Genomic DNA, 27,984 nt, shown 5'->3' with positions numbered 1-27,984 from the left:
AATACAACAATTATAAATCAGAATAAGTGATTACATCATCTTCCAAGTCCTCCCACTGCCCTGACTTCTGTAGCTGATCAAGTGTAAACTCTAGGATTTCATTTATAGAACATAAAAAACGGCATTAAATCAGAATAAATAGTATGTTATTAGATAAAAACACCTGACACATATAGAAAATGTACATTGATCCTACGGCAAGAAAAACACAAATAATATCTTACAAACTTAATTAAATAATTCATTATAATAATACTACAACGCAATGTTTATATGACTGTTGTAATGAAATCTGACAGTAAATTAAATTAAATTTAAATACAATTTATAACTTAAAAATCACTTTATAAACAACTACTGAAACACCATATCCTGTTGGCTGTCTCTAACAAAAAAAAAAAAAAAAAAAAAACACCATGTGGTCGTAAAAGTATTCAAACTAGATTTAAATTTCGGGCAGAAAAATTCTTTAGATAATTTTTTCATCTGGGACAAAACATATTAAGGGTGTTTCACATACACATTGTTAAGATGTCTTATGTTAAAGTTACATATATATATATAACATTTTAGAATATATCATACATTTATATCATATTTTAAATCTGTGTGCTTGAAAAATGATTTTCTTCAAAGATGCTCCACTGCTGACAAATAGTATTTTTTCACTATCAAAAACAGGAGCAGACGATTTAGTATTTTTCTTCATTTAATAACTTACTTTACACCATTAAAAAGTTTGAGCTTCTGATTTTATTTTAAGTTAAAAATATAACAAGAGGCCCAGAGGGCCTGTATCGCTCACCTGGTTTTTTGTTAGTAATTATCACAAGAATCTGACAATTAGAAAAATAAGCAAAATTGACTCCCAAAGTTTAATTTTGAATTACAACCATACAATGATGCTATTGATACCATACAAATATGCTATCCAATACATAGGTTCAGAAACAAAGTAATTTATATGAAAGTAGTAGCCTAATTGACCTTTTTGACCTTGCATCTATTGCCGTCTAAGGCCCCGGGGGTCAGCCCTATCATTTGTACAGTTTCAAATCCCAACCCTATAAGGATGCTACCATTGCATTATAAGTGCTCTTCCATTCTTAGTTGCAGAGAAGAAGTCGTTTATATGGAAATACATGTAGCTAAATTAGCCCCTTTTGACCCCACCCTTCAGGCCCCCGGGGGGTCAGCCCCATCATTTGCAAAATTTTGAATCCAAACCCTATAAGGATGTAACCATTGCATTATGAGCGTAATCCCATGTTAAGCTGTAGAGAAAAAGTCATTTATATGGAAATTGACCACTTTTGACCCCGCCCCTCAGGCCCTCGGGGGTCAGCCCTATCATTTGCACAATTTGGAATCCACACCCTATAAGGATGCTACCATTGCATTATGGGTGCTATTCCATGCTTAGTTGCAGAGAAGAAGTCGTTTATATGGAAATAACCAAATTGACCCCTTTTAACCCCGCCCCTCAGGCCCCTGGGGGGTCAGCCCTATCATTTGCACAATTTTGAATCCCCACACTATAAGGATGCTACCATTGCATTATGGGTGCTATACCCACGCTTAGTTGCAGAGAAGAAGTCATTTATATGGAAAAAGCCAAATTGACCCCTTTTGACCCCGCCCCTCAAGCCCCCAGAGGGGTCAGCCCTATCATTTGCACAATTTTGAATCCCCATCCTATAAGGATACTACCATTACATTATGGGTGCTATACCATGCTTGGTTTCAGAGAAGACGTTTATATGGAAATAGCCAAATTGACCCCCTTTGACCCCGCCCCTCAGGCCCCCCGGGGGTCAGCCTCATCATTTGTACAATTTTGAATCCCCACCCTATAACGATACTACCATTGCATTATGAGTGCTATCTCTAGCTTAGTTTCAGAGAAGAAGTCGTTTTTATGGAAATAGCCAAATTGACCCCATTTGACCCCACCCCTCAGGCCCCTGGGGGGTCAGCCCCATCATTTATACAATTTTGAATCCCCACCCTATAAGGATGCTACCATTGCATTATGGGTGCTATCCCATGCTTGGTTTCAGAGAAGAAGTCGTTTATATGGAAATAGCCAAATTGACCCCTTTTGGCCCCGCCCCTCAGGCCCCCGGGGGATCAGCCCCATCATTTGTACAATTTTAAGTTAGTAGCCCATAAGGATGCTACCAGTCAAATTTTGTTGAAATCCGACCAGCGGTTATGGAGAAGAAGTCGATTGTTGACGGACGCCGGACGCCGGGGTATCCCATAAGCTCACCTCGGTCCTTCGGACCAGGTGAGCTAAAAAATAATTAATTGCATCCCGAAAAAATTCCGTGGCACTATATCCTATATGGAATGAAGAACTGATTGCCCATGCACCAAAGGCATAATTTTTTTTTTTTCATTATTTTTTGTGTTAATTAGACATATATAAACATGATTAGACACCAGTTCTTGTTCAAATGATGAACACCATTTATGCTCTGTCGGCGGTGGAGCATCTTTGAATATTGTACCAAATACAAGTTATCTCCCTTGGTAAGTTATCTCCCTTCCTGAACACGCATTCCATGCTGTGAAACACAAAACAATTTCACGAAATGTTGACCAAACTAAAACGACCTTTTCACATGGAATAACCAAACAAGTTCTAATTCAATTTAAATAAAAACAATGATGTAAAACAAATTAAAATCAAAATATCGTAAATTTAAAATTGCACATTTCTTTTGACTACGATACCAATATGTTGACAAGTTCCTAAACCAAAGTCTTCATATGACTGAAACTTGTTTAATTTCCATGAGACTTGAAAACAAAATGCAAGGCAAACACAATATAGTTTCTTTTTTACAATTCACCAAATTAAGCTATTCCCAATAACAAAGGTCCAGCTTGTAACAAAATACATGAGTCGCTGTTACCACAAATTAAGCTATTCCCAATAACAAAGGTCCAGCTTGTAACAAAATACATGAGTCGCTGTTACCATAAATGATATGTTATAAGCATGCAAAACTTTTAGTATTAGGAATAAATCAATGATCAGATTAAAATGGAAGTTTGTGTACAGGTACAGGCAATGATAGATATATTTACTCTCATTAATTTGGTTCTAATTAAGTTTTTTTTTTCATTCCTTCCATCTTAAAATGTGGTGTTGCCAGAATATTTGATTCCACATTTCATTTTTGCAGATAGTTATTCATCTTAAATGAAAAAAAATACAAATAATTAAAAGTTATTGATGATTGAATGACTAGAAGAATAATGGCAGGAAATAAGCAGTAAAAACAATAATATACATATATGCACATATACTACTCTAATAAGATTGTCTCCATATATAACTATCACTTATATTTGTTCCGTTTAATTCTGTATGGAAATGCTTTCAGATCTTTGAAGCTACGATTTGTTCAAATCTAGTTAAAATATCAACAAATTGCATTAATTGTAAATCGTAACGTGTATGAAATGGAGATCAAAAGAAGAAAGATAATGTTTCAAGTTTGGGTAAATATTGCATGAAAATTGTTTGGTCCACGTGGATTTCACATCATTTATATATCACTTCACCTGACTTCAACACAACAGAGGTTTGTGTAACATAAATTATTAATGCAGAAGCAGCATATTTGAAAATGTATATCCCCGCTATGCATATTTTATAATACAGTGGAACCTCCCAAAACCGAACCTTCTCAAAACCGATCACCTCTAGAAACCGAACATGAATGTCATGTACGGAATTAATTCCTCTTTATTAATAGTATATAAAACTTCCCAAAACCGATCCCTCCCAATTCCAAATACCGGACCGATTTTGAGATCAGAATAGTCAAATGTAACTAAAATACACTTCTGAAAACCGGCCTTACCTGAGCGACACCGATAGATTGCATTGAGGTCTGATCAACCGACCGTGAAATACACACGTACCTGTACCATAGTTGTTGCATGCCATGTCCTTGGGCATGTATAAGATGTGAAGGCTATAGGTACACGGTAATTATACCCGAGATCGTGGTGTAATTATTTAATCATGTCTATTGTTTAGATATCTAACGAAGGTCTACCATGTGCACGCGGTTTGTTTACTGTAGGAAAAACAAGCAGAGCTAGTAATAAAGAGAAAGTTTCGTATTCAATTCACACGTTTTTTTATTTATACATGTAGTTGTCGGATAACGTAAATTATCTGTATAAAGAAGCCGAAGCCATGTATTGTTTTAGAAAATGACTGTCATATAATGACCGGCATCAACTGATCATCGTGTAATTAGACCATATAATTTGATTCTTGACGTAACCGGAAGCGATCGGTCGTATGTAGGTTGCAGTCGAGAACATCCCCAAGAACATTCACGCAACTAACTAACTAAACTACGTTTATAAGCGGTAACAAAGTCAAGTTTGCTGTAATCCATTCCTTTTAAACGTATGATTCTCTCTTTTGTGATAACATTCACATTAACAATCAATATCGGTCGGTTTTAACGAACACTAGGCATACATGCGGTGCACTAGTGTAAAAAACGACTTCCGATCGATTAAATCCGGATCGTGATGATCGGTATTCGGTTCACTTCTCCAAACCGAACCCTCTCTAAACGGGCCGAAATTATATGCACCGACCATGATCGGTTTCGGGAGGTTCCACTGTAATCATATTTCAAATACAACATGTCATGTATTTCTGTAACAACCTCGATTTTATCTATGTTAAGTTAGAAATAAAATTTTATAACCAAAATACTAGGTTTTAGTAACAAAGGAGTTGTGAAAATTTGACATTGTTGCTTTTTGTTCAACAAAAATTATTTTAATCAACCATTTTCCCTTTCTAAATTGAAGAGGTATCTTATTATCTTTTTTAGTTTTAGTTCTTTTTAAAGACAAAACAGCCTTAGTGTTCCCCTCCTCCCAACCACTAGTCCTAAAATCTTCTCCATTCTGCCAGAGAACAGGAAACCTTTAAGGATTAACTTGAATAGATTTTCATGTTATGGAGATATAACACCAAAATCTGAGTGTACTCTAAATAAACCGCGAAGCAGTTTATGATGAGAGTACACTCAGATTTTTGTGTTATATCTCCATAACATAAAAAATCTATTCAAATTAATCTTTATAATTCAATTTACTAAAGATAATCTCTTCAATATTCAGAATTCATTTTGGGACTCTTTTGTCTATGAAATCATTACGCCGTCATCTCAGCCAATCATAAGCAACGTCACAAACAGCGACGCAATTTTTTCCTGTATGGGCTGATAAAGTAAATTTTTAAGCCAATGAAAATGCTCGTAAATTGAATTATTACCCAATATAAGCACCAAGGATACATAGTAAAGCTATGAAGTATATGTAATTGTTCTCCTCCACTCAAAAGTGGACTAAAGAACAGAGAGCAAAACTTTCCTTCGTTTATTACACCTAAACATTGTACAGTATGACTTGTCTAATCCAAATACTGTCTATTCCAGCATTTTTGTGTAGAATTTCCTTCTTAATTTATAGTAATTAATATCTGTATAAACTGGAAACCTGACTTCATCGACCAAATATTCTGGTCCCTGAGACATCCTGTATAGACAAGTTACACTGTTATATTTTCAAAAGTCAAAGATCATATCCATTTAGAAAGAACATCCTTTCAACAAACAACAATATTCATTAAAATCATAGCACTTATAAAAATATGACATGCTTTCAACTAAACTTTACTTTAATATTCATATCTTGATTTTGTTTACATATTAATGGACAAGGTTAAAATTTCAGTATTATAACTACGACACAACTTTAAATATGAATTATTTTTGACATTCCAATCACTTTTGATATGTTAGCCACTATAAACCATTGGAATGTTGATCTCACCCCGAACAGCAGGCTATCCACTCGGAATGTTATCAAGTCAACTTATTACAACCCACTGTCACATACTTTTACATTCTTTTAGTTCCAATTTAATGAAGATAAATTATTTCCAAAATGTGTAGTTTAGGAAAACTGTCAGGAAGAGAATATCATATGAAAAATATTTCAATACTTCAGCATTATATACTAAAATAGCCAAAAACAGGATCCCCTCAAAATGGCCAGATTGACAGTAACCTTCCAAGATCTGGGCTTCTTCGGGTGAGATGTCTGGCAGCTGTCCTATCGAAAAGTCTCCTCCTCTGAGTCATGGTAGCGACTGACATGGTGATTGTTGAGAGTTGCCTCCTCTTGGTCAGATCTATAAATAACAGACTAGTCAATACAACAGTCCCAGCTAATCCAATTGTATGTTAAATGTCTAAGAGATGAAGGCAAAGTGACAATGCCAAAAAAACATTTGTTTACATTCTCACCATAAAATATCAGATGTATTACACAATTTTGAAATTATGATGGTATCAGAATTCTACTTGTGCTGTAGGTTTTTGGAGAATAACAACTTACCCATAATGCACCTCCTCATCTGAATCGTTCAACATGGAAATGGCTGGATTATCCTTCAAGTTACTCTCTGACAATATGATACAACACAAAAATAATATAGTGATATTCCACAACACATAAATAGCGATATTCAACATAGACATAAATATAAGGATATTCAACACAGATATAAATATAGTGATATTTGACACAGATGTAAATATAGGAATATTCAACATTGACATAAATATAGCGATATTCAACACAGATATAAATATAGGGGTATTCAACACTGATATAAAATAGTGATATTCAACAGATATAAATATAGGGATATTCAAGACAGACATGAATATAATGATATTCAATTTAGATTATCAGGAGTTTTGAATAGTAAGCATCAACCACCATAGAACAAAGAGTGATAACTCTTACTTTTGTGTTGTATATTTCTAGCAGCTGTACTTTGAAGGTAAAAACTATGAATGTCCCTTAATGTATTACACTTTATGCTGAATACCAATATGCAACAATCATGAAATAGCTTTTCTTTAATTGTCACCCTGAATTCTAACAGATGTAATGTTTATTTGTTCTATCTACTCACCAAACTGCGCGTTTTTGGAGGGTGAGTACACAAATGCCATTGTGTACATATAGAAATTTAGGAGGCCATAAAATGACACAAATTCTATAGAGTTTTCGTAGTTTGTGGAGAGTTCTGCGACAAAGTTGTCCTGGAGGGCTGCTGCACCAAATCTCATCACTGTTATAGTCACACTTATTGACAGCACAATCAACATCAGCAGTGTCATGAACTTCAATCGGACATCTGGAAAATTAAAAAATACAACTTTTAAAATACGAGAAATCATAAAGTACAACTTTCAAAATATGGGAAATCACAAAGTACAACTTTTAAAATATGGGAAATCAGAAAGTACAACTTTTAAAATATGGGAAATCACAAAGTACAACTTTGAAATATGGGAAATCAAAAAGTACAACTTTTAAAATATGGGAAATCACAAAGTACCACTTTTAAATTATGGGAAATCGCAAAGTACAACTTTTAAAATATGGGAAATCAGAAAAAACAACCATTTTAATTTGGATTTTCCAAAAATAGAACCATAACTTCATGAAAATTAAGATTTATGGTTTCACATATTTGTGAAACCATAAATCCTAATTTTCATAAAATTATGGTTACGTGAATGATTTCAAGAGAAAACCATGAAGTGATATCTACAATAAATTCTTTTTAATGAGTGTGTGGAAAATTCCTATTGTAAATTATCTTATTCTATGTTTGATTCCCTTTGATTATCAAATGATTTTTGTTTAGAATTTTAAAACCCCATTGTTTTACCAACGTTAAGCCAGGTTCTGTGGTGCTGAAATACTACGGAGTGATAGACCACACTATTTGTGTCGGTTGTAGTAACAATATAGATATAATGACACCAAGCCTGGTTACATCAGATATAATGAAATGTCTTTTCTTTAAAATGGAGTTGGAAGGCTTGATGTTGCTTGTGATGTTCATGTCGATGTAGTTGAATGATGATGGAGGCGTTGACTTTCAGTTGCATAGTTTTTATTTGGTTCCATATATATACTTAGTACAGTGGATAAAGGACCATATAGTCCTATACATCCTGACGGGAATTACAATCATAACTTCTCCGTCTACTAAAATACATGTTCCTACAATTAATTTCCATGCTTCCTAATGTTGGTATCTGTAGAGGTGTCTGGTGTGAAGTGTGTCATGTCTGTAGTGTATGTTGTGTCCGGAGTATCTGTGGAGTGTCTGTGGAGTGTGTTTAAAGAATATCTCGAGTCTCGTATATATTCTATACCAGGAAGCAGGAATGGTGTATAGGTCACGATTTCCTAAAATTATGTCAGGCAATGATTGAATAACAACTTCCTATTTATGAACTGACTTCCTATATGGACTAGATGATGTCCCTGAATCAACTGCCTGAAGACATATTCACATTGGTCAATTATAATATCAATTTATATATACAGAGGACTCCACATAATCGAATAACGGTTATTTGAATATTTCGGTTATTTGCATAAAATTCTGCGGTCCCAATTTTTCCTTCTTTATCTTTGTTTTTAAACTCTGTGTATTTGCATAGACTTTTACAACAATCGCCATTCATGAGTAGTCTCGTTCAATCAGAGTCTTGTTGACTACGACAGACATGTGCGTATTAAGCGTCTCGTTGAACGAGACATAAAAGCATGCAAAGTCGGCATGCAATGACTACCGCAAGTTTCATACAGTATGTAAGCTTAGGATACAAAAGATACTTGCTACGTTAATTGTTTCATTGCTACTTGAATATGCATTAGTTTCTGAAATGTTATCAAGCTATTCGCCGTATAGATCAATAAGAGGCCCAGAGGGCCTGTATCGCTCACCTGGTTTTTTGTTAGTAATTATCACAAGAATCTGACAATTAGAAAAATAAGCAAAATTGACTCCCAAAGTTTAATTTTGAATCACAACCATACAATGATGCTATTGATACCATACAAATATGCTATCCAATACATAGGTTCAGAGACAAAGTAATTTATATGAAAATAGTAGCCTAATTGACCTTTTTGACCTTGCATCTATTGCCGTTTAAGGCCCCGGGGTCAGCCCAATCATTTGTACAATTTCAAATCCCAACCCTATAAGGATGCTACCATTGCATTATAAGTGCTCTTCCATTCTTAGTTGCAGAGAAGAAGTCGTTTATATGGAAATAGCTAAATTGACCCCTTTTGACCCCACCCTTCAGGCTCCCGGGGGGTCAGCCCCATCATTTGCAAAATTTTGAATCCAAACCCTATAAGGATGTAACCATTGCATTATGAGCACAATCCCATGTTAAGTTGCAGAGAAAAAGTCATTTATATGGAAATTGACCACTTTTGACCCCGCCCCTCAGGCCCCAGGGGGGTCAGCCCTATCATTTGCTCAATTTGGAATCCCCAGCCTACAAGGATGCTACCATTGCATTATGGGTGCTATACCATGCTTAGTTGCAGAGAAGAAGTCATTTATATGGAAATAGCCAAATTGACCCCTTTTGACCCCGCCCCTCAGGCCCCCCCGGGGTCAGCCCTATCATTTGCACAATTTTGAATCCCCACCCTATAAGGATGCTTCCATTGCATAATGGGTGCTACACCATGCTTAGTTGCAGAGAAGAAGTCATTTATATGGAAATAGCCAAATTGACCCCTTTTGACCCCGCCCCTCAGGCCCCCAGGGGTTCAGCCCTATCATTTGCACATTTTTTAATCCCCACCCTATAAGGATGCTACCATTGCATTATGGGTGCTATACCATACTTAGTTGAGAAGAAGTCGTTTATATGGAAATAGCCAAATTAACCCCTTTTGACCCCGCCCCTCAGGCCCCCGGGGGGTCAGCCCTATCATTTGCACAATTTTGAATCCCCACCCTATAAGGATGCTACCATTGCATTATGGGTGCTATCCCATGCTTGGTTTCAGAGAAGAAGTCATTTATATGGAAATAGCCAAATTGACCCCTTTTGACCCCGCCCCTCAGGCCCCCGGGGGGTCAGCCCTATCATTTGCACAATTTTGAATCCCCACCCTATAAGGATGCTACCATTGCATTATGGGTGCTATACCATACTTAGTTTCAGAGAAGAAGTCGTTTATATGGAAATAGCCAAATTGACCCCTTTTGACCCCGCCCCTCAGGCCCCCGGGGGGTCAGCCCCATTATTTGTACAATTTTGAATCCCCACCCTATAATGATGCTACCATTGCATTATGGGTGCTATCCCATGCTTGGTTTCAGAGAAGAAGTCGTTTATATGGAAATAGCCAAATTGACCCCTTTTGGCCCCGCCCCTCAGGCCCCCGGGGGGTCAGCCCCATCATTTGTACAATTTTCAGTTAGTAGCCCATAAGGATATTACCAGTCAAATTTTATTGAAATCCGACCAGCGGTTATGGAGAAGAAGTCGATTGTTGACGGACGCCGGACGACGGACGCTGCGGTATCCCATAAGCTCACCTCGGTCCTTTGGACCAGGTGAGCTAACAATACAGGGAGAATTCTCAAAAGACATTTAGGTCGAATGAACGCATGGCTTCATCACCTGCCGCCATTTTCGAATTCATATGCACATGTGTAAAAGCAACACTACTAGTTGATCGGCACTTTGAAGTTTAATCACGATCGTAAGTTTATTTTGCCAGGCAAATGTACGTAAATTTGTTTATTATTTAGGTTTAGAATTGTAGACACAAATCCAATCCTGTTTAGTAGAATCTAATTGCATTTGATATCGATCGTTTAGCTGTTTCTCAAATATTCACGTGTCGATCTAACGTAAACAAGAATCTAATATTGGAATATTTTTTGTTATTAAACAATTAAAATCGATATACAACTTCGAAAATAATTACTTGTGGTTCGTTTTAAGTGTAAATAATTTACGTATTTATCAAGTAAACGAAACGATATCTATTTGCCTATTCACATACATATGTGTGGGATCAAACAAAGGTGCAAAATGTCATCTCCGCCTATTCGAATACTCCGGTTATTTGCATATTTTCTTCTGGAAAATGACCTATGCAAATAAGCGGAATCCTCTGTATTATACATAGCTTACTTAAATCTTTAAATTAAATTTTCATATCAATGCATCGTTATACTACACAGACTCACCAAAATAAGGCATCGATCTAAGTTCGGCATAGGCTCTCACCAGCAGATACAGTAGGTACAACAGATAGAGACCACCAACGATGAAAAAGAAAATCTTAAATCCCTGTAACAAAACAAGGAATGTAATATCAAATATGTTAGAATCATTCAGGAGGTAATGTCATATGTAAGGAAGATCAAAACAGTTTTACAAAACTTTTCATTATTTTTTAAATCACTTAACGATAGTAAAGCTTCCGTAAGATGAAAAGGCTTTACACCAATATCAGCTGATTACAACTGTAATGGAATATCAATTTTAATCCTCAATTTGGATCAATTTAATCTTTTAAAAAGAATATTAGCTATAACAAACTTCCCTCAGTTATGACGATTCTTTTATATCATAGTTAACTTTTGAATCAAAAATGTGAACTTAAGCTTACATTACTTTTACACGTACCATGAAGTTGGTGGTGTCTAGTCGGTAATAGTATGTGGGATCCTGTAGCTCGTTGTAGCCCTGCCATGAGGCCAAAGTAACAGCTGTGATCCAGATCAGACCAACAATGATTAATTTTGGCAGGTAAAATTTGGCAAATCTGCGGTCAGTCTGCAAAAACACAATTTTACAGTTTTATACATCAAAGAAATATTAAAAACAATGTCACTGTCAGAATCAAACGAATCTCATTTCTGACAAACATTCTAAGCATGAAAGAATGCATTAAGGGGAGGTAAGCATTGAAAAATTTTATAGGATGACTTTACAGTAAAATGAAATAAATGTTTGTCGCTTGATGAGTTTCTTAGTCTAATGATATTGCATTTCATAGTAACATAAATCTGGTTAACTAAGAAATCCTGAGAGCTGTAGTTAACTCCTGAAATCTTTGATCATATTGTTTGCTTCCTTTTTCTACTTCAAAATATGCAAAACAAATTAATGATCAGGATGAATATTTTACTCACCTGTCGAACACCATGATAAATACACAGCCAAAACATGAGAAGTCCACAGAGGAAAGTGGCCTGGAAAATTCCATCCATGATTCCTGGCACCCAGCTATTTACTAGGAATGTCATTGGAAATAATGGATCTGGAAACAGCAAATCACATGTACACCGGTGTTTTACTCAAACAAAGCTAATATTTTTCACATAACACTTAGCCAGTTATGTTAAAATGTTATGAAATGATTTTGGCTAATGACATTAAGAGATAAGCGTTAAATCACTGTGTTTATTGCTGGAAAGTTGTTCTGGTTAGCGTGCCCATACTAAAGACACTTACCGTTGTAGAGGAGAAGCAGGGGCAACAGAACTGAGATCCATTTCTGCTCTATAGACCAATCTCTCATAGAAAACTTCCTCAGAGAATGGGCAAACAAACACTGCAATTTAACACAGACTAAAAGTCAGTTCTTTAGGTAATCTACATAAACTCTCAGTCAATACTTCAGGTAGTCTACATAGACTCTCAGTCAATACTTTAGGCAATCTACATAGACTCTCAGTCAATACTTCAGGTAGTCTACATAGACTCTCAGTCAATACTTCAGGTAGTCTACATAGACTCTCAGTCAATACTTTAGGCAATCTACATAGACTCTCAGTCAATACTTCAGGTAGTCTACATAGACTCTCAGTCAATACTTTAGGTAGTCTACATAGACTCTCAGTCAATACTTTAGGTAGTCTACATAGACTCTCAGTCAATACTTTAGGTAGTCTACATAGACTCTCAGTCATTACTTTAGGTAGTCTACATAGACTCTCAGTCAATACTTTAGGTAGTCTACATAAACTCAGTCAATACTTTAGGTAGTCTACATAAACTCTCAGTCAATACTTTAGGTAGTCTACATAGACTCTCAGTCAATACTTTAGGTAGTCTACATAGACTCTCAGTCAATACTTTAGGTAGTCTACATAGACTCTCAGTCAATACTTCAGGTAGTCTACATAGACTCTCAGTCAATACTTCAGGTAGTCTACATAGACTCTCAGTCAATACTTCAGGTAGTCTACATAGACTCTCAGTCAATACTTTAGGTAATCTACATAGACTCTCAGTCAATACTTTAGGTAATCTACATAGACTCTCAGTCAATACTTTAGGTGATCTACATAGACTCTCAGTCAATACTTTAGGTAATCTACATAGACTCTCAGTAAATACTTTAGGTAGTCTACATAGACTCTCAGTAAATACTTTAGGTAATCTACATAGACTCTCAGTCAATACTTTAGGTGATCTACATAGACTCTCAGTCAATACTTTAGGTAATCTACATAGACTCTCAGTAAATACTTTAGGTAGTCTACATAAACTCAGTCAATTCTTTGGGTAGTCTACATAGACTCTCAGTCAATACTTTAGGTAGTCTACATAGACTCTCAGTCAATACTTAAGGTAGTCTACATAGACTCTCAGTAAATACTTTAGGTAATCTACATAGACTCTCAGTCAATACTTTAGGTAATCTACATAGACTCTCAGTAAATACTTTAGGTGATCTACATAGACTCTCAGTAAATACTTTAGGTAGTCTACATAGACTCTCAGTAAATACTTTAGGTAATCTACATAGACTCTCAGTCAATACTTTAGGTAGTCTACATAGACTCTCAGTCAATACTTTAGGTAATCTACATAGACTCTCAGTAAATACTTTAGGTAATCTACATAGACTCTCAGTCAATTCTTTGGGTAGTCTACATAGACTCTCAGTCAATACTTTAGGTAGTCTACATAGACTCTCAGTCAATACTTTAGGTAGTCTACATAGACTCTCAGTAAATACTTTAGGTAATCTACATAGACTCTCAGTCAATACTTTAGGTAATCTACATAGACTCTCAGTCAATACTTCAGTAGTCTACATAGACTCACAGTCAATACTTTAGGTAGTCTACATAGACTCTCAGTCAATACTTTAGGTAGTCCACATAGACTCTCAGTCAATACTTTAGGTAATCTACATAGACTCTCAGTCAATACTTCAGGTAGTCTACATAGACTCTCAGTCAATACTTTAGGTAATCTACATAGACTCTCAGTCAATACTTTAGGTAATCTACATAGACTCTCAGTCAATACTTTAGGTAATCTACATAGACTCTCAGTCAATTCTTTGGGTAGTCTATATAGACTCTCAGTCAATACTTTAGGTAGTCTACATAGACTCTCAGTCAATACTTAAGGTAGTCTACATAGACTCTCAGTAAATACTTTAGGTAATCTACATAACCCACAATCAGTATCAGTCAATACTTTAGGTAGTCTACATAGACTCTCAGTCAATACTTTAGGTAGTCTACATAGACTCTCAGTCAATACTTTAGGTAATCTACATAGACTCTCAGTAAATACTTTAGGTAGTCTACATAGACTCTCAGTAAATACTTTAGGTAGTCTACATAGACTCTCAGTCAATACTTTGGTAGTCTACATAGACTCTCAGTCAATACTTTAGGTAATCTACATAGACTCTCAGTCAATACTTTAGGTAATCTACATAGACTCTCAGTAAATACTTTAGGTAGTCTACATAAACTCAGTCAATTCTTTGGGTAGTCTACATAGACTCTCAGTCAATACTTTAGGTAGTCTACATAGACTCTCAGTCAATACTTAAGGTAGTCTACATAGACTCTCAGTAAATACTTTAGGTAATCTACATAGACTCTCAGTCAATACTTTAGGTAATCTACATAGACTCTCAGTCAATACTTCAGGTAGTCTACATAGACTCTCAGTCAATACTTTAGGTAGTCTACATAGACTCTCAGTCAATACTTTAGGTAATCTACATAGACTCTCAGTAAATACTTTAGGTAGTCTACATAAACTCAGTCAATTCTTTGGGTAGTCTACATAGACTCTCAGTCAATACTTTAGGTAGTCTACATAGACTCTCAGTCAATACTTAAGGTAGTCTACATAGACTCTCAGTAAATACTTTAGGTAATCTACATAGACTCTCAGTCAATACTTTAGGTAGTCTACATAGACTCTCAGTCAATACTTCAGGTAGTCTACATAGACTCTCAGTCAATACTTAAGGTAGTCTACATAGACTCTCAGTAAATACTTTAGGTAATCTACATAGACTCTCAGTCAATACTTTAGGTAGTCTACATAGACTCTCAGTCAATACTTTAGGTAATCTACATAGACTCTCAGTAAATACTTTAGGTAGTCTACATAAACTCAGTCAATTCTTTGGGTAGTCTACATAGACTCTCAGTCAATACTTTAGGTAGTCTACATAGACTCTCAGTCAATACTTAAGGTAGTCTACATAGACCTCTCAGTCAATACTTTAGGTAGTCTACATAGACTCTCAGTAAATACTTTAGGTAATCTACATAGACTCTCAGTCAATACTTTAGGTAATCTACATAGACTCTCAGTCAATACTTTAGGTAATCTACATAGACTCTCAGTAAATACTTTAGGTAGTCTACATAAACTCAGTCAATACTTTGGGTAGTCTACATAGACTCCAGTCAATACTTTAGGTAGTCTACATAGACTCTCAGTCAATACTTAAGGTAGTCTACATAGACTCTCAGTCAATACTTTAGGTAGTCTACATAGACTCTCAGTCAATACTTTAGGTAGTCTACATAGACTCTCAGTAAATACTTTAGGTAGTCTACATAGACTCTCAGTCAATACTTTAGGTAGTCTACATAGACTCTCAGTCAATACTTTAGGTAATCTACATAGACTCTCAGTCAATACTTTAGGTAGTCTACATAGACTCTCAGTCAATACTTTAGGTAGTCTACATAAACTCACCGTCAATACTTTAGGTAGTCTACATAGACTCTCAGTCAATACTTTAGGTAGTCTACATAGACTCTCAGTCAATACTTTAGGTAATCTACATAGACTCTCAGTCAATACTTTAGGTAATCTACATAGACTCTCAGTCAATACTTTAGGTAATCTACATAGACTCTCAGTCAATACTTTAGGTAATCTACATAGACTCTCAGTAAATACTTTAGGTAGTCTACATAGACTCTCAGTCAATACTTTAGGTAGTCTACATAGACTCTCAGTCAATACTTTAGGTAATCTACATAGACTCTCAGTCAATACTTTAGGTAGTCAACATAAACTCACAGTCAATACTTTAGGTAATCTACATAGACTCTCAGTCAATACTTAAGGTAGTCTTCATAAACTCTCAGTCAATACTTTAGGTAGTCTACATAAACTCAGTCAATACTTTAGGTAGTCTACATAGACTCTCAGTCAATACTTTAGGTAGTCTACATAAACTCACAGTCAATACTTTAGGAAATCTACATAGACTCTCAGTAAATACTTTAGGTAGTCTACATAAACTCACAGTTAATTCTTTGGGTAATCTACATAGACTCTCGGTCAATTTTTTGGGTAGTCTACATAGACTCTCAGTCAATACTTAAGGTAGTCTACATAGACTCTCAGTCAATAATTTAGGTAGTCTTCACAAACTCTCAGTCAATACTTTAGGTAATCTACATAGACTCTCAGTCAATACTTTAGGTAGTCTACATAGACTCTCAGTCAATACTTTAGGTAGTCTACATAAACTCTCAGTCAATACTTTAGGTAGTCTACATAGACTCTCAGTCAATACTTTAGGTAGTCTACATAGACTCTCAGTCAATACTTTAGGTAGTCTACATAAACTCTCAGTCAATACTTTAGTATTACTAATAACTCTTGTAAACTTAGTAGTCTTACATAACTCAGTCAATACTTTAGGTAGTCTACATAGACTCTCAGTCAATACTTTAGGTAGTACATAAATCCGTCAATACTTTAGGTACTACATAGACTCTCAGTCAATACTTTAGGTAGTCTACATAGACTCTCAGTCAATACTTTAGGTAGTCTACATAGACTCTCAGTCAATACTTTAGGTAATCTACATAGACTCTCTCTCAGTCAATACTTTAGGTAATCTACATAGACTCTCAGTCAATACTTTAGGTAATCTACATAGACTCTCAGTCAATACTTTAGGTATCTACATAGACTCCATCAATATTAGTATCTCATACTCCAGTCAATACTTTAGGTAATCTACATAAACTCTCAGTCAATACTTTAGGTAGTCTTCATAAACTCTCAGTCAATACTTTAGGTAGTCTACATAAACTCAGTCAATACTTTAGGTAGTCTACATAGACTCTCAGTCAATACTTTAGGTAGTCTACATAAACTCCAGTCAATACTTTAGGTATATCTACATAAACTCATCATCAAATACTTTAGGTAATCTACATAGACTCTCAGTCAATAATTTAGGTAGTCTACATAAACTCTCAGTCAATACTTTAGGTAATCTACATAGACTCTCAGTCAATACTTTAGGTAGTCTACATAGACTCTCAGTCAATACTTTAGGTAGTCTACATAGACTCTCAGTCAATACTTTAGGTAGTCTACAAACTCTCAGTCAATACTTTAGGTATCTACATAGACTCTCAGTCAATACTTTAGGTATCACATAGACTCTCAGTCAATACTTTAGGTAGTCTACATAAACTCTCAGTCAATACTTTAGGTAATCTACATAGACTCTCAGTCAATTCTTTGTGTAGTCTATACAGACTCTCAGTCAATACTTTAGGTAATCTACATAGACTCTCAGTCAATTCTTTGGGTAGTCTATACAGACTCTCAGTCAATACTTTAGGTAATCTACATAGACTCTCAGTCAATTCTTTGTGTAGTTATACAGACTCTCAGTCAATACTTTAGGTAATCTACATAGACTCTCATCAATACTTTAGGTAATCTACATAGACTCTCAGTCAATACTTTAGGTAATCTACATAGACTCTCAGTCAATTTTTTAGTGTAGTCTATACAACTCTCAGTCAATACTTTAGGTAATCTACATAGACTTTCAGTCAATAATTTAGGTAGTCTTCACAAACTCTCAGTCAATACTTTAGGTAATCTACATAGACTCTCAGTCAATTCTTTGGGTAGTCTATACAGACTCTCAGTCAATACTTTAGGTAATCTACATAGACTCCCAGTCAATTCTTTGGTAGTTATACAGACTCTCAGTCATACTTTAGGTAGTCTACATAGACTCTCAGTCAATACTTTAGGTAGTCTACATAGACTCTCAGTCAATACTTTAGGTAGTCTACATAACTCTCATCAATTCTTTGGTAATCTACATACTCTCAGTCAATTCTTTGGTAGTTATATACAGACTCTCAGTCAATACTTTAGTCATAATTTGTACATAGACTCTCATTCCATTCTTTGGGTAGTCTACATAGACTCTCAGTCAATACTTTGGTAGTCTACATAGACTCTCAGTCAATTCTTTGGGTAGTCTATACAACTCTCAGTCAATCTTAGTTATTTGGGTAGTCTACATAGACTCTCAGTCAATTCTTTGGGTAGTCTATACTCTCAGTCAGTTATTTGGGTAGTCTACATAGACTCTCAGTCAGTTATTTGGGTAGTCTATACTCTCAGTCAGTTATTTGGGTAGTCTATACTCTCAGTCAGTTATTTGGGTAGTCTATACTCTCAGTCAGTTATTTGGGTAGTCTATACTCTCAGTCAGTTATTTGGGTAGTCTACATTATCTTGGCTATAGATATCATGTATTGATGAATATTAAGAATAGATTAAGAAATAAGATGTCTGTATGACTTAAATAGTCATGTCTCAATGTAGACAGTTCCAGGACTGGTGAGGATAGATTATTATCAATGGGGCACAGAAATCAGAGAAGAATAAAAAGAGCAACATGTATGTACAGTCAAACCTCGATGTATCGAAGTTCAAGGGACCATCAGAAAAACTTCGAAACATCGAGACTTCGAATTATTCGTGGTTGAAATTAGACCAATGTTTTTTTAACCATGACCAACAACTGTGGTAGTTGTGTACATGTCGTCTCCGTTCCGTAAACTTTATAATCAGTGTACCACAAGCAAAACAAAATAAAAAACGAAGTATGCAATTAATCACATGTATTGCTATCGTTACCAATACATACGTATATTATAAACAAGACTTACGTGTAGTAGGCCTAACCCATGTACATGTACAAGTGTTCGTTTGGTGACTATTTAAGCTATGGTTAATATTACGGAATGTATATAAAAACGAAAACACGTTGTAAAAACGAAACTAAAAAGGAGGAACCGAAAGCGCTACAACACCTACAAAATACTTCGATTTAGAATGATCGATTTGCTCCAGTATTTATGCCAAAGTTGTGCAATGTAACAGTTTTGAGTATGAGTTACTAAAAATGTGGCTCGCTATTTACCGTTCCGTAAATTCTACAAACCGCTACCAATGGTACTAACTGTATCTTTGCCGTACTAATAATTTAATAACGCAGCTTGTAAAAAGAAAGCACCGGGTATCGGCCTGATTAGTGATATTAATTATCTTGATGATATCAAGCTAGCAACACAAGCTGTCATAATCCCTATTGTCCGGCGAAGGGCCGTCGCAAGACAGCTAGGTGTGACAGCATGCCGCGGGGTAATTTATCGGCGAACACCTGATCTGTACAGGTAAATTTTTATTCGAATCATCGAGTGTCAGTTACCTATGATTCTATAACAAATGGTCCATGAAAAAAGTTCGATACATCGAGAACTTCGATTCATAAAACTTCGATTCATACATGGGTTAGTTAGTAATGTTATATAGTGAAGAAATTCAGGACCAGACAAAAAGTTCGATACAGCGAGAAATTCGATTCATCGAAGTTCGAATCATCGAGGTTTGACTGTATATACTGCTATTTATAGGACCTTGCTGTATATACTGCTATTTATAGGACCTTGCTGTATATACTGCTATTTATAGGACCTTGCTGTATATACTGCTATTTATAGGACCTTGCTGTATATACTGCTATTTATAGGACCTTCCTGTATATACTGCTATTTATAGGACCTTCCTGTATATACTGCTATTTATAGGACCTTCCTGTATATACTGCTATTTATAGGACCTTCCTGTATATACTGCTATTTATAGGACCTTGCTGTATATACTGCTATTTATAGGACCTTCCTGTATATACTGCTATTTATAGGACCTTGCTGTATATACTGCTATTTATAGGACCTTCCTGTATATACTGCTATTTATAGGACCTTCCTGTATATACTGCTATTTATAGGACCTTCCTGTATATACTGCTTTTTATAGGACCTTCCTGTATATAATGCTATTTATAGGACCTTCCTGCATATACTACTATTTATAGGACCTTGCTGTATATACTATTTATAGAACCTTCCTGTATATACTGCTATTTATAGGACCTTCCTCTATATACTGCTATTTATAGGACCTTCCTGTATATACTGCTTTTTATAGGACCTTCCTGTATAAAATGCTATTTATAGGACCTTCCTGCATATAAAATGTATTTATAGGACCTTCCTGCATATACTGTCATTTATAGGACCTTCCTGTATATACTGCTATTTATAGGACCTTCCTGTATATACTGCTATTTATAGGACCTTCCTGTATATACTGCCATTTATAGGACCTTCCTGTATATACTGCTATTTATAGGACCTTCCTGTATATACTGCCATTTATAGGACCTTCCTGTATATACTGCCATTTATAGGACCTTCCTGTATATACTGCCATTTATAGGACCTTCCTGTATATACTGCCATTTATAGGACCTTCCTGTATATACTGCCATTTATAGGACCTTCCTGTATATACTGCCATTTATAGGACCTTCCTGTATATACTGCCATTTATAGGACCTTCCTGTATATACTGCCATTTATAGGACCTTCCTGTATATACTGCTATTTATAGGACCTTCCTGTATATACTGCTATTTATAGGACCTTCCTGTATATACTGCTATTTATAGGACCTTCCTGTATATACTGCTATTTATAGGACCTTCCTGTATATACTGCTATTTATAGGACCTTCCTGTATATACTGCTATTTATAGGACCTTCCTGTATATACTGCTATTTATAGGACCTTCCTGTATATACTGCTATTTATAGGACCTTCCTGTATATACTGCTATTTATAGGACCTTCCTGTATATACTGCTATTTATAGGACCTTCCTGTATATATTGCTATTTATAGGACCTTCCTGTATATACTGCTATTTATAGGACCTTCCTATAACAGTACAAATAAAACAAATAATAAACACATAACATAATGTATCAAAGAGTTAGGAGCAATCCCATATATAGCTGGATCAATGTTTTAAGTGGATGTTAATTTTATCTATGATGTGTATAGCTACCATCTGTATGTTTTATTGTTTTACACCAGTGTTTGCCCTGGTAACAGCTGGTGCAGACCTATATAGATACAAACACACCTGTAACGACTGATAAGAATTGACTGCTTGTCTGCTTATTAACAGAGCTGCCACTGGATCAGGTTGTTTTAACATTGATTTCTAAAAAGGAATCTTATTTTCTATTTTAATCAACTTATAATTACATACTCAAAGTGATTTAGAATATCGGTTTATTTTTATGTTTAAACAAGGTTAAAGCTATATCTACAGCATATAATATATTTTAGAATCTTCAAATAATCTATGATATAGATATTAAGTCAGATTTCCACCATTATAATTTTGAGAAAAATAACGGTCATCTGACTACCTTGGCAATAGTAAAATTAATTATATATGGTGTCACTTTGTCAGGACCATGTAAGGATCATTTTCAACAAATTTTATTTCAAACAAGAGGCCCAAGGGCCTTAACATATAGGAAATTAATTAGATATAGTGTCATGGTAGCCATCTTCGATTTGGGATCAACCAGAGATGTAACAATACTTTTTCGGGACCATGTCAGGATCGCACCGGTAGAACTTGAGAAGAAGTTCAAAATGTGTTTTCAATATGACAGTTGTGGCAGCCATCTTGGATTTCCGATTGATCCAAAAAATAACACTTTGTAGGGATCATGTTAGGATCATTTCATGCAAGTTTCAGCCAAATCACACCGGTAGAGCTTGAGAAGAAGTTCAAAATGTGTTTTCAAGATGGCGACCATCTTGGATTTCGGATTAACCCGAAAAATAACAACACTTTGGAGGGACCATGTCAGGATCATTTCATGAAAGTTTCAGCCAAATCGCACCAGTAGAACTTGAGTAGAAGTTCAAAATGTGTTTTTAAGACGGCGGCTGTGGCGGCCATCTTGGATTTGGGATTGACCCGAAAAATAACAACACTTTGTCGGGACCATGTCAGGATCATTTCATGTAAGTTTCAGCCAAATCGCACCGGTTGAACTTGAGAAGAAGTTCAAAATGTATTTTCAAGATGGTGGCTGTGGCGGCCATCTTGGATTTCGGATTGACCCGAAAAATAACAACCCTTTGTCGGGACCATGTCAGGATCATTTCATCCAAATCGCACTGGTAGAACTTGAGAAGAAGTTCAAAATGTGAAAAGTTAATGCACAGCGCACAGAGCACCGCGGACGACGACGAACGAAACAAGACGACTGTAGGTCATCTGACCCGAAGAGACCTATGAATCTGATTTTTGAATTGAAATATACCAGCAAATAAACATAACAAGTTAAATTGTTTAAAATCCTTTAAAATTTGACATTCCACGTCCTGTCAACTTCAAAACAAACCAGATACTTGAGAAGAAAAGGTAGAAAACCCTGTTAAGCTATCAATATTTCTAGGTCTATTGAGTGTCTCTGTTTATTGATGAAGCTAAAAATACTAGTTCTATTGAGTGTCTCTGTTTATTGATGAAGCTAACAATGCTAGGTCTATTGAGTATCTCTGTTTATTGATGAAGCTAACAATGCTAGGTCTATTGAGTGTCTCTGTTTATTGATGAAGCTAACAATGCCAGGTCTATTGAGTGTCTCTGTTTATTGATGAAGCTAACAATGCTACTTCTGTTGAGTGTCTCTGTTTATTGATGAAGCTAACAATGCTAGGTCTATTGAGTGTCTCTGTTTATTGATGAAGCTAACAATGCTAGGTCTATTGAGTGTCTCTGTTTATTGATGAAGCTAACAATGCTAGTTCTGTTGAGTGTCCCTGTTTATTGACGTTGTTCAATAAGACATTGTTTGCATACATCCTTGACATAAAGGCAGATGTTCTCAAGATCTGGGGTTTCCTCTCACCACTACGCAGATGGAGGTCATTCAGATTGTATATAGAGTATATGCACACATCTGATGAATACTTAATTATCTTCAGTTCACTTGCTGTGTTTGTGATCATGTATCTACCTCCAAATAGGACCAGGATTTGTATAGTATAAAAAGTCCTCATATCATATATTCCAAAGAAACATATACAAACCATACTTTATTTACACAAGCTACTAGACAAGTACATTTGTATTTAAGTTGGTGACTTGCAATTGTTTTCCATTTCCATATTAAAAATAGATTCACATGGAATTTCTCAGCTTTGTTATCAAAGCACTTGTACATTAATATTTACTCAAACAGACGATATGAGCTCTCCATCCCCACCCCTAAATTTCTTATTCACTCATGCGGTCAAAATAAAATATCAGTAGAAAACTTACAGTGCTGAGGAATGTCATCACCACAAACACAAATCTGATCCAAATCTCAAGCTGGGTAAAGGAGGTGTTGTAACTCTTAAACTGTCAAATAAACAACAACTTATATTTAGTAGCATAAATAAACAGTCTGGAACAAGAAAATATAAATTGCTGAAAATTATTTAAGCATTGATGTCACTTTTTTTAAAATTTCATTAGAGTATGAAAGAAATTTTGTTAGCAAACTGTGTGACTCTTCGTAGCGAATTCTCACAACAGTTGCAACCAAAATTTATTTCATAACCCAATGAAGCAAAAAAAAATTACAGGTAGTGACATCGATGCTTATAATTAATATTTCAGACTACTTGCTAAAATTAAATATGTTTAAATGTATGATTCCATTGATTTTCCATTGAATTTTTTATCTAAATCAATACGCAACGTCCACGTCTCTATTGTGACGTCATGAATATGTAAATGAAGAAAAAGAATCTGCCAATCAAAAAGTCGGATTTATATGAATACAAATAAAACTTCATTATTTAATTGTGAAAGAATATTTTAGCTGTGAATAAAATTACAACTTTCAAATTCATTTAATTGTTAGCCTTCTTAATACCACAACAGATTTCTTCTTTAAAAACATTGTAATTCACTGACGATTAACTATTGCTATAATTAGTAACCACTTAAAGTATCAAATGAAATACTAACATAGAAAACAATATCCTTGATGTTCGACTTGGTCGCCTCAAGGCCATAAAAGTCTATGTTGATGATGTAGTTAGTGTAATCTAAATAGCCGAGGTGGAGAAGGATGAGATTGTCACAAACCTACAAAATAACATAATGAAACAATATTAGGACACAATATAAAGCATTTCATTACATCCATAATAACACAAATTCTAATTTATTTATAAAATTCTAAAGATGTCTCTAAATTGTAACTGCCAAAGATAATTCCATTAATCCATTATTATGGATTTCAATAGCTCACCACAAAAAGTACTATATGATTGGTGTGAGGAGGAAGACTGGCATGTTGTCAGGTACATAGCGTAACTTTGAAAGATGACCTTTAAATTGGCAATAAAATCATCAAATACACACATGTGAACAGCTGAGAAGTCTTGTCCTGTTATGAGCGATTGGACTCAGTTCTGGGTTCTTTGTCTTCATTATACCATGGTCGATATCTCCTTTAAATCCTCGGATCCCCACACCTACTACGAATGGCTCCTGGAACCGGGACCCTGCAACAGCAACACATTATATCAACTAAACAGTGAGACCAAACTATAGATAGCTGGTTTACTTTCTTATCAGTCTTATTATTTTTTAATAAATAGCAACAAGAAATGCCTTGACCTTACTGACTAACTCTTTATGATTTTTTCTTCCGCCATTTCTTAAGGAAAATGCAGGATTTAATGGTAAACATCTCTTTTGTCTTACCTCCCATATTGCTGGTTGTCATGTGAGCAATCAACCACATCTGCTGGTGAAATGTGGACATTGGGGGAGACTTGAGCTTGAACTGGCTGGCAGACCCTGTTGATTGACTTCCAGACATCAAGGATGCATTATGAGACACAGTCTCTATGATAGGAGGACCTGTCAGTATACATTGTGTTCGGCAATCAGTAATTAATCTTTAACTTTATAAGACAAAGAACAAGTTTATTAGCTACAGGCAACAGAGATAATGTTTTTTTAAATTTAATTCTGTAAATCAAATAAAGTAATAGCAGGTTTTCTGTCTAAGTTCACATATATGAATGATTATGTTGTATACCAAGGTAAACCTACCTGCCACACCCACCATCACAGTAATTCCGAAGCAGAAGAAGAATATCACAAAAACAGAGACAAACTGACGCTTAGACAGGGAATACAGACGCATCTGGACAGACCTGAAAATGTAAAAGAAAAACAAACCTGAATCAAAATGAATCATACATGGAAATATTTCAGTGAGATAACAAAGGAAACAGAGGGGAATATGTTAAAGGTGTTCAAAGTATCAAAATCAATGTTAACAGGTAAATAGGGTACATCTGGTCTGGCCATAGTGGTTCCATGTCTCTCAGTAATCGGTATCAACGTTTACCTTCAAAAGAAAATTATTGCATTTCTAGTGATTTTGTTGAATTTAATTTTATTAAATAAAATTTACATATGCTTTCCATAAATATTGAAGTCTCCTAAGTATATTTTAAGCTATAATTAGACAATTTTTACCACACATCATTAGGACAATCTGTTCACTTAGCTTATACAATGTAATTTAACGTTTCAAAAACTAATAATTCTATAAAACTTAAATGATGAAAACACAAAATCATCAACTTTATTACATACAGGAAACTACAAACGTTGATATTCAATTCCAAAAATTAAGTTAGAATAAAGCTTAAGAGCAAATAGGAATAGGCCTATAACTAATATTTGGATTTTCAAGTAGACCTATTCAGTTTTTCTGTCCTTGTTAATTATAGTTATACTTTTTCATATCAAACCACAATTGTTTTTTACGTGTGAAAAGCAATTCACACTGAATATTAGGCCTGTTAAAAAGAGTGTAAATGGTACAGTACAGTACTGGTCCAAAATCGGCCACCAAATAAAAGTCGATTATAGAAACAGTTTGAATATTCACGAGTATCCGCAAATTTTCATGCTGAAATAATTCATTGTTTGAAGTAACCATGAAACGAAAATGATTTATACACCCAAATGTGAGATCTTAATCTGAAAAGAAACATTAATCATTGGTCGAAATGTCTTAGATTAAACAACATGACACGAGGCATCTTTTGATACTTCGATCTGTCAGTGTGACGTCCATTCTTTGACTTCAGATAAAATTATTGCAAATAACAAAAAAAATTTAAGATACAATTCAGTTGAATGATATAAAACTTAATCAAAGTCTTACGATTCGATCTCTGGTGCCATGTTGGCAATGTGTGTGCCCTCAGAGGAAGCTTTCTTTGCAATGTTGACTTCAAGGTTCTACGCGACAATGATTTGTTAAAAACACGACGTCCTTAAGACGCTTGTATGCCTGGGGCTATTAGATGCAGCTGCAGATAACGGCAGTCTACGTAGTGGTTAAATGCGTGAACATTTATTGAATTGATAATATAATAGAGAATCATAAAAATGTTTCCCTGTCGTGTATAACCAGAAACATATATACATATGTATATATGTTTCTGGTATAACACAATGACATATAGAGAATCTACTGCATCATTTGCATGTTAAATTGTATCACCAATAGATTATTTGTATAGACTTTAGCTTAGTGATTGTTAAAATATTTAGACCTAATATGACGGTGAATTTCGGAATGAATTTATAAAAGTTCGCTTGCGAACAGATGTATTTACTAATTATTGAACACTACAGATACATCGTATATCGTCTTATTGCATAGCGCATATACACATACATGTACGATAGAAAGACTGCTGTGCCAGACAGGCCATTGCATGTCCATAACTTAATGATAAAATGTTTATTTTTGGTGATGAATCATATGCTAAATATCACCAGAATAAATAAAAAATTGAAGACTTTAAACACAAGTTTATCCATATGGCTTGTGTTTATCGGTGATGTACGTATATATGTCTCTAGTCTATACTAGGATTTGAGACTAAGGGGTGTATAAGCTTAATTAGTTGAAGACAGTTCAACATTCGAGCCCTTTTCAACTTACCTTTCACAACGGTCATGGTAGTAAGACGGAGAGATATACTTGGAGAAGGCACTGAACACGTCAGAGAACTGTGACAGGAAAGCACGAGCATTGTCTGTCCAAGACGGCGTGTGAAACGAAAACGAGTAATTATCCATGGTGGCGGAGTCGACAAAGAACGAAAGATCACCCAAGGGACGAGAAGTTACTCGTCACGTCTCCTAGAGGAAAAGTTCACGTGCATATTCTGGTCACAAACATGTGGAGGATGCCATATTGGAAATTATGACGGTATTGGTAGTTCTAGCTTGTAGCAGAACACAGCTGCCAGTGACAGCCAATCAGGAGGCAGTGTTGGTTAATATTCATGGCAATGCAATCGATTAGTTCAGTTCGGCATAACTTTATCATAGAGAAACGTGACGTCACAGACCAAGGTGACAAAGGACCACATGGTGATTCGGAAATCAATAGATCGATATCATTATTTACCCCATCGTTCTCTATATAATGCATGTCATACAGTTAACTATTAATGACCGTGAGTGACAAAATAGTATTTTCTGA

At 35.2% G+C, this 27,984-nt stretch overlaps 1 protein-coding gene across 2 annotated transcripts; it reads right to left on the bottom strand.

The window, feature by feature from the left end:
* LOC138307139 (transmembrane protein 181-like) lies at positions 1-27,984 on the bottom strand. Of its 2 annotated transcripts, none has more exons than XM_069247770.1 (13): positions 27,439-27,984; positions 25,521-25,624; positions 25,167-25,325; positions 24,822-24,964; positions 24,423-24,542; positions 23,727-23,807; positions 12,429-12,528; positions 12,107-12,234; positions 11,598-11,747; positions 11,156-11,258; positions 7,037-7,261; positions 6,451-6,517; positions 1-6,244 (listed from the first exon to the last, which is right to left on the bottom strand). In XM_069247770.1, the coding sequence occupies exons 1-13, from the start codon at positions 27,573-27,575 to the stop codon at positions 6,166-6,168; spliced, it is 1,596 nt and encodes a 531-aa protein (XP_069103871.1). In that variant the 5' UTR covers positions 27,576-27,984; the 3' UTR covers positions 1-6,165. The 2 variants fall into 2 exon arrangements, with proteins under 2 accessions (XP_069103871.1, XP_069103876.1); XM_069247775.1 differs by lacking the exon at positions 27,439-27,984 and adding an exon at positions 26,650-26,786.

The sequence above is a fragment of the Argopecten irradians genome, chromosome 1 (genome assembly GCF_041381155.1).
Source record: "Argopecten irradians isolate NY chromosome 1, Ai_NY, whole genome shotgun sequence".
NCBI lineage: Eukaryota > Metazoa > Mollusca > Bivalvia > Pectinida > Pectinidae > Argopecten > Argopecten irradians.
The sequence above is the reverse complement of the archived record's forward strand: the minus strand, read 5'-3'. Positions and strand labels throughout refer to the sequence as shown.